This window comes from Neolamprologus multifasciatus, chromosome 1 (assembly GCF_963576455.1).
Source record: "Neolamprologus multifasciatus chromosome 1, fNeoMul1.2, whole genome shotgun sequence".
NCBI classification, from domain to species: domain Eukaryota; kingdom Metazoa; phylum Chordata; class Actinopteri; order Cichliformes; family Cichlidae; genus Neolamprologus; species Neolamprologus multifasciatus.
The window spans coordinates 895,943-910,010 of NC_140439.1; the positions used below are offsets into that span (position 1 = coordinate 895,943).

A 14,068-nucleotide genomic window follows, 5' to 3' on the forward strand; every position below is an offset into this window, starting at 1 on the left:
CCTAATTTTAAACCAATAATGTATGTTTTAAGTGAAAAATATCTCCAACTACTGTGCAAACGCCTGTAGTCTTATTGATAGAGAATCTGTACTTTTACACTGTAACAAGTTTGTGCCAGTGACTTACAGCAACTATTAACTATTCTATAACTCAGCATATGAATGAGACCAAAGCCTGTGTGCTGCTGCCATCTTGTGGCCGTCCAGCAGGATTCTGTGAAATCCTGCATTAGTAATTGTGTCATTGTGTTCTGCTCTTTATTATAAAGTTTCCAAAACAATAGAAAAGAAACACCACAAAACAAAAATCTCTCCCAAAGATAGTACACAATCTTCTCCTGCCATGTGCAAACTCTGTGAGTGTTCCTTTTGTGAGACATTTCAGAAATGTGTGTCCTCATTGGAGTTTTTGAGACTTTCACATTATCCATGTGAATTCTTCCCCCTGAAAAACCTAAATAAATTGCACAATTTGTTTAGGTTTAATTTAGTAGCACAGTTTGTTGTTTTTTTTGTTTTCTTATAAGCAACTAAATATTGTACCTGTAGATTTGAGTGATTCGTGCTGTGGTTTTGTTTATATTTTTACATTGATCTTCTTGGAGGCAGTCAGAGTTACTAATAAGTCATTTAAAATAATCTGCAGTTGCTGTGAAAGTTTGAAGTTAGACTGGCAAAAACTGAAATGCTCTGCTCTCCTCATCCAGGACAGCCAGAGTGACCGTTTGAGCGTGTCCTCCCTCGGTGCGGGAGATCCAGACTGCTCCTCACTGTTAGATGAGGAAGACTCTGGAGACACAGAGCACTCAATGGTCTTTCCATTGAGGAATGGCCCTGTTGGCCCTCCAGGACCTCGCAGGAGTCCCAGACGCAGCCCCCTCCGCAGCCATCTGGACAGTCCCACTGCAGGATCGAGCTACGGAAGACCCACATCTCTGCTCCCTGGTCAGCACAAGATTCACTCAAATGAATGTTCTTTTTCCTTTTTAAAAAATTTTGCATTTTTTGCTTTTAATTTCTTTCTGTTTTGTGCTGCTTTGTTTTCTTTCTTTAATATCATTCTCATGTGCGTTGTGTTGGACTCATAAAGCACTCTGTGTTTATGTGAAAAGCAGTGTATAAATAAATGCTTGATTCTAGGCAACGGGTTTCTACTTATCAACCAAGAAACGCTATCGCTGTATTTTCCTCATTAGTGTAGTCAATGAAAAAACAAAGCTTTGCAGTTTGTATAGAAGAATATAGAATTTGATTATCTACAGTATGCTTTAGACCTGCTTTCAGTAGTCTGGCCTGTTCTTTATGGCAAACATTAACACACCAAGATGGAAAATGACAAGTAGTCTGATAAGAATAAAGAATAAATTCAAATAAATATAATTGCCCCCCTCACATATTCTGACAGTTTGTTCATCCTGATGCAGGACTGCCTGGCTTCTCTCTGCCAGACAAGTCGGACCTCAGCTCTTCACGGTACACCAGCAACACTAGCATCTTCAGCAACTACGCCATGGAGGTAAAACTGCAAGATAAAAAAATCAAAACAAATCTTCCACAGAAGCTAAACGTGTTTCTGCATCTGTGTCCTCTTCCTCCAGCTGCTGATCTCCAGCTGTTCTCGCTGTAAGACCTGCGACTGCCTGGTGTATGATGAGGAGATCATGGCCGGCTGGACAGCAGATGACTCCAACCTGAACACCACCTGCCCCTTCTGTGGAAACCCATTCCTGCCGTTCCTCAATGTGGAGATCAGGGACATGCGAGGACCTGGCAGGTAGGCAAATGCTCAAGTGCCGTATGTATGTATGTATGCTGTTTTTATGTGCTTATTGTTGACTATTGACTATATTGTCAAAAAAGATGAAATAAATCACCTTCAATTCTTCTCCCCTTCATCTTTTTCCCCTCCGTCCATATTGATTAAATGCCGGAATTATGTAAAGTTGCTTTTTAAATGATCTAAGGCTTGCTTCATTTCAAATAAAGTTCAACCAAAAGTTAGAGTTGAGACACGTACATTCTTAGTCATTAATTATTACGCGTTTAACACACTGAAACTAAGGTGACCTTCATCAGAACTTTATGGATGTCGTGTTAGCCTAGCTTTAGCATAAGCACATCCAAGTGGAGATATGACTAAAAGTCATATCATTTTTTTAGACGACACCAAAATGTTGTAAGTGGGCTCCAGACTTGAGTGCTTTTGGTCTCAAAAGCAAAGAACCCCACAGGTGTAATTGATTATTTCTGTTACTTAATGTTCTCTTCAGTATCGATAACGCTGCTTCAGGTAAGTAAGAACAATACAGACAAGCACAAAACCTTTATTGTGATTAAGTTCTACTTAAAGTTCTACTATTTGAGAAATGTCTTATTAAGTACTGATTAAGTAATGTTTTTTTTTTCCTTTTTCTCTCCTCTCTGCAGGCTCTTCCTGAAGGGCAGCCCATCAGTAGATGAGGCAACGACCTCGTCATATTCTGCCTCCACAGGATTGGACACAGGGACATCCACCTTGTCTACGCCCTGTCCCACGACAGCTATCTCCCCTCAGTCCCCTATGATTGCTGTGCAGGAGTGCTCAGCAAGGTATGCACTCATACTCAGTGTTAAACTACATTCTTACATTTACATTTGTTTATATGCTCTTGTCAAAATCAAAATATTTGCTAGTTTTCTTTTGGGCAATATAAGAAATTCTTTAATCGGAATTAAGTGTGGACAGTAGTGACAAATGAAACCCTCTGACTGAAACTGGAGCACGTACAGTAAAAAGAACACAATTACCGACGGACAGAGATTAAAGTAAACAAAACATTTGTTGTATAATGAAAAGCTTGAGGCTACATTAGCTGCTGCTAACATACCACACCTGAATGTAGTGGAGCTTTTAGCTACTTATGTTTTTGCTCATTTCTGATTTAAATTTAGTATCAAAACATGTTAGTGAGACAAATAATCATACAATTTTTGTTAACAAGCAATGCATGAAAACATGAAAAGATGGTGTTTTGTCTAAAATATGAAAAAATAAATTAAAATAAGTACTGCACTGTTGAGACACCTTCGGATTAAAATGACTTCTTTTTGTTCTGTTTGTTTGTTGTCTGTGCTTCCTTCTTTTACCTCGTGTCTTGTACAACTGTTACAATGTTATTATGGCCTGAGATCTGAAATACAGTGCGATGATCATCATCATCATTAAAAAATTTGTTCTTCCTGTAGTTTAGTTTTAGATGTGCTGTATGATTTTATTTTTTTAATTTATTTATGGACCTCTGCTCATCTTCATGCAGCTTGTCTGGTTACACAATGCTATTGAACTGAAAAGCTACTGTAGCTGCATCCACACACTCCACATCTGCATTGTAAAAGAGCAGTGAATCTGCATCACCTGTCCTAACAAAGCTCAGTGTGTGTGTGCCTGTGTGAGTGTGTGTGTGTGTGTGTGCAGGTGCAATTTTGTGAGGTATTTGGGGGGAAACTTGAGATTATGAAATGTGTGAGCAATAGGGATGAACAGAAACAGATATATCGGTAAAATACTTGACATAGAGCAAGCAAACAGATGTGTATTTACCACAATTTTGGCATTAATTGCTTTTGAATTATGTTCCCTGATCTGCATCCAAGTGTAGACAAGTACAAGTTGAATAAATTAATACCATGAAAATTGTCTGGTCTTTATTAAACACAGCTCAGTACACAGTGGGCAAATAATCGAACATGTGAAAACATCCTTTAGCTGCAGGATGAGAAGGAATTTTGAACTATTGCTCCTGTTTCAGTTTATCAGTCAGGTGATGCCACAGGATTTCAAGTTGGTTAAAGTTAGTATTCACACTTGGCCATTTAAAACCTGAATTTTCTTTTCCAGCCACTCTGGTTTTCATTCCTGCTGTGCTTTGAGTCACTGTTTGCTTCAGGTTGCTGCCCTGACACTCTCCTGTAAAATATAGAGTTTGTAATTTGAAGGCAGAGTGAAATTTCTTAATGTGATCTAAAGAATTCAGTGTTGCTGTTTATAGAAAAGTAACACTATACTTAATCATTGACCCTATGTTCAAATAGTCAGTATTGTCTATGGGAAAAAGGGCCAAATTGTCTTTGCTGTATCTTTGCAGGTCTCGGTCAACCAGGGATCAAGGCATCAATATACCCGTAGAACACCGGCAGGGGGCACTATCCTCTGGAGCTCCTATAGCCCGCAGTGTCAGCGCCTTTGGTCCTCTGGATGAAACGACCCGACACAACTGCTGTTTGCCAACATCAGGCAGCCTGCCCAGTTGTCTGAATGAAGCCACGGTAAGGCTGGACTGGTGTGTGTACGGCATGTCTTGAATCCGTGAACTTAAGTGTTCATGTTCGGTACCTCTAGTAGTTTACTCTGGGAACAAAATACATAATGAAAGGAGAGACAGAGGTTTTAAAATGTCCAGTTCTGAAAATAATGCAAACCAAAACAAAAACCCGTTGCTGCATATCCCTTTGTGTTGGATAACTTCAAACCTGTCTTTATTAATATTTAACCATAACAATGTTAATCACTCACATCTCCTGCATATATAAATAAGTCATTTGTCATCCATCGATCCATCCATTCACTTTCGTCTGCTTATCTGGGGCTGGGTCGCAGCCCACACAGAGGAATTCCCAGGCCAGATCCAAACCACCTCAGCTGGCTCCTTTTGATGAGAAGGAGTAGTGGCTCTAGAGCACAAGCTGGCTGTGAACCTAAGCAGTTCTCTTTTTGTGACACTCAGGACCCACTGAGTATGGAGTGGCGGCTTCACAACCCCGAGCCTGTGACGGTTCCCTACCTGAGCCCACTGGTGCTGTGGAAGGAGCTCGAGAGTCTGCTGGAGAACGAGGGCGACTCAGTGATCACAGAGGCTGACATGGTGGACCATCACCCCATCATCTACTGGAACCTGGTCTGGTACTTCAGACGGCTGGACCTACCCAGCAACCTGCCAGGTCTCATCCTCACCTCTGAGCACTGCAACAGAGACTCCCAGGTCGGACATGCACGCACGCACGCACGCACGCACGTACACACACACACACACACACACACACACACAAGATCCAATGGCTTGTGATAATGGAAGAAAAAAGAAAGGAATATGTTTTTGTTTCACAGCATTTTTCAGCATTGGCACGTCTGACTCACACTGTTTCTTCTCAGATCCCTCACCACTGGATGTCTGAGGACAGTAAACACGTGTTGATCCAGATCCTGTGGGACAACCTCAAGCTGCACCAGGACCCCATCCAGCCTCTGTACATCCTCTGGAACACATACAGTGAGTTGCACTGCTTGGATATGTTTTCTATTTCCTCAGATAGTGGGGAAATTTGCTCAGGTCCTGTAACCGTCTGTCCAAAATGAAAATACAAAAAAGAAGAGAATATTGTAAAACCTGCGTATAGATGGAGCTTCTTTCAGCAGCTCTCAACCAAAAACAGAGAGAGGTTTTTTTTGTGTGTGTGTTAGGTAAGTTAATTAACCTTTTTTATGAAATTCAATAAAAACCCTTTTAACACATTTATGTGCGTTAGGGTGAGTATATGCCTGCATATATGCATAAAACACATCTATGCATACGCTTTTTTTTTGCCTCACTTAGTTTTAATGTTAGTACAGATGTTCAACAATGTTAAATAATAACTGTATATATATTCTAGAAGCAGTTTGATCAGAAAGCCTCGTGTGTATATATGCTGAACAATAATATTGTTTTTAAAGGTGAGACCACTCATCTATAATATTAGTAAGTGCATTTCCATCCGCCTAATTGTGTCCATATTTTAACAAAAAAGTGGGAAACAAAAGAAAATCCAAACATGGGCTCGCCTCAAACTTTTTTAATTACAGTTACAAACTGAATATATTCTGCTGTGTTTTAATAATTTCAGTAAATTTGAATTAGTTCCACCGATTTCTAATATTCACATAGTAGTAGTAGATGCACATTTTTTTTCTAATTATATTTTCTTTTGAGGTTTCTGGAAGTTTTCTGGGCTAAACTTGAATGAAAGCCTGACTGGTGACAATCAAAAGACAAGAAAATGTAACTGTCATTTGCTCTCCCAAAGATCCATCACAATTAAACACCCCTAAATCCACACTAGGTAGCAAAGTTAGGAAGAAGTATATTGTTTATCAGTCTTCATACAAAGGCCACACAAAGGACGGGGCTGCTGCTGCTGTCAGGACAACTGCTTTAGAGGGTTTTTAAAACAGCCACTTGACCCTGGGACCAATCAGCAGCTGCCAGCTCTCCAATCAGGAATGACCTCCAGAGACTCTTAACAGAACACACAGAACAAAATCCAGCCACCGTGATCCAAATTATGGCCAGGGCTGTAACACAGAGTTCTACGAAGTAAAACATAATAAGAATATTTATGAAATGTGTGGCTGAAAAATTACAGAAGCTTTCACTAAAATGCTTTATACAGTATGCTTAAAAATGCTTAAAAATAAGTAATCCAGTCCTTACTAACAGATAAAGGATGGAAATGCTCATCGATTACTATTTTGTTTTTCAGCATTTCTCAGGATTGAAACTTCTTATGTTCCAAGTTCCAATCACAAGAGTGAGTTAAACTAAAGAAAACATATTCAGGATTAAAATGAGAATTAAAATTTCAAAAAAAGCCCAGTTGTTTAAATGAGTCCGAAGTTGCAGGTTTTTTTGGGAGGGGGGTTCTTCTTTTTTTTAGTCCTGAGAACAGCTGCACAGCAGCTGGATTTGTGAGGGCGAATACCACAGCCTGGTGCTAACATGTCTGCAGTAACTGACTGTTTAACGGAGGAGGAGGCGCAGTGGCCGATCTGTGTGCTAACAGGCTGTGTCTGCTCTCTGTCTTGCAGGACTTAATTGTACTCTGTTGTTAGAGAGTGAGTGTTCACCTCTGCTGCAGACGGCCTCAGATGAGTCCTGTTGTTTGTGTGCTGTCCTCTGCTCTGGCTGTTTCCCTCTGTTCTGTGTCCTTTGCTTGTTGCACTGCAGTGTTGTCTGTGGAAAGTCAGCGGCTGGTTTCCCAGTGTTGGAATGAAAGTGTTTGTGCGGTGTAAAATCTTACTGAGACTTTGACTCTGAGGTGGTTTTGACGTGTTTGCCTCAAATACAGCCCTGCTCTGTATTTGAATGTGGGTTTGCATCTGTGGTGACTGTCCGCTGTGTTTGTCCACTTGTAATGAGGACATTCAGCAACGTGTGGTGCTTAAAGGGCTGGGTACTGAACACCGACCGCTGCCACTCCTGAATACTGTTACTGTTTGTAGTTTAACAGGCAATCTGTGTAAAGTTTGACATTCTTATTTATTAGAAGTTAGCTTCTAAATATATTGCAACTTTAAATCTTCAGAAATAGTTTTATATAAATCATACTATGTTATATGTACTAACAGGAAGTTAGTACAGAGCTTCAGGTTGCAGTACTGGTGGGTCTTTAAACTGTAAATATAGACATGACAGTTTTTTATGGCCCTAGTATCCTAGGAAATTAGTATGTTATGTAACTCCTAACAATTTCATAAACAAAAATATCTTTTATGCTAATATTTGAGTATAGTAGTAGTAATTTTTTTGTGCATGCATGAAAATGTCTGATAATATGTATTTATCCCTGAGGGTATCTGCCCATCTTACAACATTACTATATCATTTACTATATCAATAGTAATTAAATACTTATATGAAACTAAAGGCAAAATATTTGTTCCTGGATATATGTACATATATTATAAAACTTCCATCTTTTTATATTAAAAAATGAAGCGGTATGTAGGTAGGAGCAGTAATAATGCAGTTCTGTGCTGAGAATAAATGAGAAATATCAGTGAACAATTGTATTGTATGTAATGTAATCTTATGGTAACTGTTTGAAGTACATTTCAGGGGCTATTTTCAGTTTTATTCATGCAGCACAGCGGAGGCACAAATATGAGACTAGACAGCAGAATAGGGGAGACGTGCACATGTGCAGTCAGGGCTCTGCTGTAAGGACGTTTTTAACACATGTATGTACTCTCACAACACAATCAGTGGGCCATGCTGTTATAATAAGCTAATTATAATATAATGTATAATATATAATTTTAACTATAATTTAATTTGAACTTACCTGAAGAGAGCAAGAAGACAACTACACTGGTCAAGTATAAAGCAACAAATGCAACAATTCTTCATGACAGGATGTTGAGTCGTAGTTTTCTAGCAGAGTTTCTGAAGTGAATCAGTTAAGCTTTGAGAGGAAACTGTACTGTTTGGCAGAACAGATTGTAATGACTGTAATTACAAGGAACCACGTAACGTGTAACAAATAATTACTCTTAAATTTAAATCTTAAAAGCTAGAGATAACATTATTTTTATTTTAATGTATATGACAAGTAAAGTATTCAGTTGTTAATTTGTATATTGCCGGATTACATTCATTGTGTACTGTGCATCCACTTTTTAACCCATGTTTTTCATTATAATATTATTGTACTAGATTTACTTATTCAACACCTGCAAGTGTAGTACCACTTTATGCCTTCCAGATACCCAGCCCCAAGTGCTTCTCATCAGAGAGAGTGCCTACTCTTCACAGATGATCTATTATTGAAATTATTTTCACATGTCTGATGCAAAATCATGATAAATTGTGTGCGTGTGTGTATGTGTTCCAGATGTTGGTTACCCTGTGTCTCGGCCAGTCCCAGAGGAAGAAAAGCCATTCAGTGAGGAGCTGCTGCACAGTATGGTGAAGAGCATCCAGAGGAACGACGTCAGCCGCCCGATGGCTCAGCTGCTGCAGCTGCTGGGCCAGACGCTCGGGGTCAAAAGGCAAAGGTCAGCACCAACTGTTCAGTCACATATAAGGACAATTCATATTTGAAGGCTTTTCCAGTTATATTGTAATATAAATTGGCCACAAATGCAGTAATAAGGCATTTATTATGTGTAAAATACACAGGCCGTGCAGTTTTGTTTGGTACTATTTTCAGCTGTGGATTGATATAAATTCAGTCCTCTAGTCAGTGCTGTTGGGTTAGTGGGAAGTGTATGTCACAGAGTCCGAAAATGTAACACACTGAAACATGCTCGCAGAGAGATGCACTGTGCTCATCAGGGAGTGTTATTTGGAGAGTTGATTTGATTATTGTTCTTATTTTCATTCACTTAACCCCGACAACCACAAACGAGCAGTCAATTTACACAGTTTCCAATTATGGTACTTGCAGTAACAGGACCTGAGAGGGAAAAGGGAGACAGCATGACTGTTTAACACCTGCTTGAATGTTTGCATGAAGGCAGCAAAGTTTGCCTTGTGCTTCTGCTCATTATGATTGGCGTGTCTGTTCATCTAATTATTGTGTTTATGGAAGAAAGACCTACCAGTTTGGGTTTAGGAAAAAGTGATTCAAATATACACGTTTAAAGCACTCATCCGCCATTTATACGGATCGCATGTGACCTCGCCTTTCTTCCTCAGGAGTTTGTACAGGGACATCCTCTTCCTGTCCTTGGTGGCTCTGGGAAAAGATAACATTGATATTGGTGAGTATTAAGTTTATGTCTTGGATGTGTATGTTTTAGAAGAGTGTTTCTTACATAACATAGCATGAATAGCATGAATTCATTTAAACCTGAACTTTGGGGGAAGTATTAATAAGCTATAAATGAACCTAACCGTATATGCAGCATCACTGCTCTTCACAGCAATTGTATTAGCGAGGTATTTATTCGATTTTTAGAACTTTAAAGATTTTTTTGAGTTTTGTTTCCAAGTCCAATATCGGCTCCGTTTTGCTCAGCCAGTCCTCAAAGAGATAAAAGTGTAAATGAGTGCATGCACCAGTTATATGTAGCCTTAATGAACTGATTGACATGTTTAAATGTTTTAAGAAAAAATCTCCACCCACATGTTATTTGGCTGCTGATCTCTCCTCTTCCCACAGACGCCTTCGACCGTGAGTACAAGTTGGCGTACGATCGCCTTACACCCAACCTGGTGAAGCTGACCCACAACTGTGACCGTCCTCCGAGCACAGGTGTCATGGAGTGTCGCAGGACTTTTGGAGAGCCTTACTTGTAAAGAGTCACCTAAACACACCATGATTAACTCTCATCATCCTCATTGTTGCTTTAAGACTAGCTCAGGAAACCAGTTGGAAGACCACGAATGTGCACTACGGGAATGTTTGGGGGAACTCTGTAAGCGCTCATAGGGGTACAGGTGACTGTGGACAGCATTATGTAGCCTGAAGTTTTAGAGACTTCTATCTATGAGGACAGAAACACTACACGCAGCGTTCATAAACTCCTCTCCATGCAGTGTCGAGTGAGCCGCAACAGCTTACATTGGGAATGAGTGACAGTGATGCAGATATCCTGTAAATACACAACAGGAAAGGATTTTTTTAATGTACCATTCTTATTGTATATCATTTCATCATATGAAGACTAATATTAGCAATATTTTAACTGGAACTTTATTTATACAAAGTCAGCTTATGTATTGTACCGTCCTTTTGTTATGTGCAGTGTTTGACTTTGACCTGTGGTCGCTGGCCGTCTTCTCGTCTTGCAGTTTTAAACCAGGAAAAATGTTTTCGCTCAGTGTGGAAAAGATGCAGTACATGTTTGGTGTGTGTTTTCAGTGAGCTTTCTATGCTTTATGAGATGGAACTTTTTTAATTAGATCTGCATGAATTTTGAAGACATTGCATATATCTACAGGCTTTCTAGTTGTCAGCGAAAAGTGAAGGAACATAAAGCCAACACGGTGGTTTACAGAAGCCCTGAGAGGCGAGTGAGGCAAACAAAATCAAATGAATCTGATATAAAGTGTCCTGACTAAAGACCAAGCTGGGAAAAATGATCAATCTTCCCTTCTCTCAAACACAGGGGAAAAGCATGATCCTGCATTTACAAAGCATTTGTTTTTCACTGTTTAAGCCATAAACATCAGAGTTACAAAATAGTTTTTTCATAAAAATAAACAGCAGAAACACATCACAGTGACAGAGTAAAAGACCTTATCATAAATTGCATTCTTGCACACTCGTTCACACCAGTTCAGATTAAACAGGACATTTCATTGTAAAAAAAACTATCATGTTCATTACTTTAAATCAGCGAATGTTATGACCCTGATCCTCTCAGGGAGCGATGAATGCTGATCACGTTAATCTTTTCTTGTACTGAAGAGCATATGTCCTTATTACCAGATCAAGTGTATCTTTTTTTCACTTGTCAGAGAAAATGGTATGTTTGGGGTTTGTTTACAAAAAACGATTTCTGAGCTTTAAGCTATTCATCCCCATGAAAAGTACCACTTTTAGTCTTCTTCAGCGGGCTGTTTGTTGTCAGAGTACATATCAGTGTTACAGAGGTGTTACCGGCCCTATAGGAAGCCACATAGCGGTGAGGAAGAGAGCAGATTGCGGACAGATGAGTCTTCTGCAGCCAATCAGCATTAAAGCTCAATCAGAGCGGTTAACAGGGATGGCAGAGAATCTATAATAGATGGAGCAGTGAGGCATGTGTAACACCTCCACCTTCACCTCAACCACAAAAAAAGATGTCAGCCAAACCATTGTTTTTTTACTTTGAAACTTGACTTGATGTTCAAAGGCTGTAAAAATAATAGCCAAAACATCCGCCACTGGTATGAGTTACACATGAGTGCGTCGCATTTGTTTACATTCATTTTCGTGGTCTAACCCGAATCGAGAGATGAATTTGGGGTTGTAAGAGTTCATAGCATGAATTAGTTCAAATTAAATATTTTAAATGGCAAACATATACATGGTCAGCAATAATAATAATAATAATAATAATAATAATAATAATAATAAACCTTTTTTGCAGTTTTTTTGTTATTCACGGTTATTTCTTTAATTCGTGATGATAACAGCAGACTGAAATTTGAAAGTCAAAGTAAACTTTATTTGTCATGCTGGCCACACAAGGACTGCATAGTGGGACAAAACTGTGTTTCTCCTAGAACACCGTGCGCTATAGTCATAGTAATTATACATGAATACCCAGCTAAGATCAAAATCTACAAATATTGCACAGCAGAAACCTAGGCACTATATGTGAATCTTTGTACTGATGAATATTAAAAACATAGGGGCTCATGTTATGCAGACACTGAAAATATTGCACAAATTAGCAGTTACAGAGACATTTTGTGTGAGAGTTTGCATATACAACAGTTCTTGGATTGTGTGTCTGTAGTGTGTGATAGTGTGTATTTAAAGAGAGTTCAGGACTCTGATGCTGCAATAGCGTTTTTTAGAGGGCAGGATGGTAAACGGTTTGCGTGTCGGCAGCTCTGTGCAGGCAGGATTTGGTGTGTGGTCCTGTGGGGGTGAGAGAGGAGACCTGGCCTGGTGTCTTCACCATTCTCTGAAGTTTGCTCTGAGACGTCTCTGTAGTGCTTCTGTGGGAAGTGTTGAGGGCAGAAGGGAGTCTGATTGCTCTTCTTGACCACTTCAGGAAGCGCAAGCGCTGCTTTCTACCTTTTGATGGTAGAAGGTGGAAGGTGGTATCTGTAAGCCCAGGAACCCGGTGCTGTTAACTAGCAGTGCGGTGCTGTCAAGGATTGTGGTTGGAGTGTGGGATAAATAGCGTGAACAATCACCCTTACAACATACAATATCAATTGATCTATGTGACCTAAATCACTTTATCTGGAGGGAAAACCAAAGTGAAGTTTTGATTTGTTGGTAACAATTATCCAACTATAAAGATATCAATGAGTCTTAGCGGAGGTTAACAAAAGAGCTTTGTGTTGTAAAGCCCTGCCTCATTTAATAACAGCATATCTGAGTGTGTATTGCACATGCAGCCAGTTAGGCCTGTGGCTGAATCAAATGACTTTAATCTCATTGCCTTCCGCTTCCATGTCGGTTTAATACAATAATCCAAATCATTTTAATGTCTTGGACCTCAAGGTGGCTCCTGTGTTTTGTGTTGTCTCTTCTTTGCTTGTCTATGGATGCAGGTTGTCACCTGCCACCGAGCAGCCAGGATGCCAGAATCTTTTGGGAACATATGTGGAGAAAAGGTTTAAATTTTTCATTCTGGCAACATCCAGCCAGTTTTATTAGTGTTGAATCAGACTAAAGCTAAATTAAGAATTCTTATTTCAGCTAGCATAAACAAACAGTAAAAGAGGACTTTATTATAAAAAGTGGGATTTATGAAAAGGTTGATACCTGGAGATGTTTACACCCTGAGGTCTGTATCCACTATTGAATTTACTAAAGATTTAACTTTTGGATAGGTGTAAGGATAACAGAGTTCAACTTTGCAAAGAGCCTACTTCACTTTTAATTTGAATATAAAGTTCATATTTTAATTTTTTTAAAACCCTTATGGGGTTATTTAAGTTCTAGAGACCGTATGATGTTATGTTGGAGAAAATCAAATGGACCCTGGAGTGCATTGCCTCTGTCGCTTATATTTGTTACTGCCTTAGTGAGGATATTAATCCAGCTTTGAAAGGCAGAGTGGTTGAAGGAGGACCCCTGACTCTGAAATCACCAAGGTCCTATGAATATCAGCCAAGTCTTTGATTTGTGGCATGGCTAAGCAAAACTGGAAAAGTTTAACAAGTTGCACGTCTTTGTCCCTGGAAAAGAAAAAAAAAACCTTTAGGTGTGGAAATCTCTTTAACTGGCGAATTTTGATTTGGGAGATGACACATCAGCTTAGAAAAGCTGTGATTCATTTGTGGATTTCTGTTGTGTTTAAAAAAACAATAGTACTGTAAAAATAAATGATTTTGCAGATTCTGGGCCATGTACATTTGAATTGCCCTTTGTATAAATCACATTTTATAACAGTGTATTCACACATGTGCAAAGGTCCTTTTAGAAGTGGTGAAGTTCTGACGTTCTGTACAGCGACCAGATCTACAGGACTGTTTAAGTGTAAATAAAATCATGTAAACCCTCAGTGTTGCTGTCTGTAGCGTCTTCTTCTTAAAATATTTAGAGTTTAAATGTATTTAATGTTTAAATCAGTCAATTGTCAGTAGGAGGAAGATTCCCAATG

The 14,068-nt window shown here is 39.2% G+C and overlaps 1 protein-coding gene across 10 annotated transcripts in view; it reads left to right on the plus strand.

Moving 5' to 3' along the window:
• Positions 1-11,570, plus strand: part of LOC146525060 (C-myc promoter-binding protein-like) — an 81,786-nt gene extending 70,216 nt beyond the window's left edge. For 6 of the 10 annotated variants that reach the window (XM_085165946.1, XM_085165970.1, XM_085165998.1 and 3 more), the window contains 11 exons: positions 708-945; positions 1,425-1,516; positions 1,599-1,774; positions 2,428-2,589; positions 4,125-4,305; positions 4,764-5,018; positions 5,189-5,306; positions 6,881-6,907; positions 8,686-8,848; positions 9,492-9,556; positions 9,958-11,570. In XM_085165946.1, the coding sequence (XP_085022072.1) occupies positions 708-945; positions 1,425-1,516; positions 1,599-1,774; positions 2,428-2,589; positions 4,125-4,305; positions 4,764-5,018; positions 5,189-5,306; positions 6,881-6,907; positions 8,686-8,848; positions 9,492-9,556; positions 9,958-10,094 (1,614 nt within the window). In that variant the 3' untranslated portion in view covers positions 10,095-11,570. The remainder of the gene's footprint in view (positions 1-707; positions 946-1,424; positions 1,517-1,598; positions 1,775-2,427; positions 2,590-4,124; positions 4,306-4,763; positions 5,019-5,188; positions 5,307-6,880; positions 6,908-8,685; positions 8,849-9,491; positions 9,557-9,957) is intronic. The other 4 variants (XM_085165953.1, XM_085165979.1, XM_085166012.1 and 1 more) reach the window with 1 other exon arrangement.
• Positions 11,571-14,068: the final 2,498 nt, after the last annotated feature.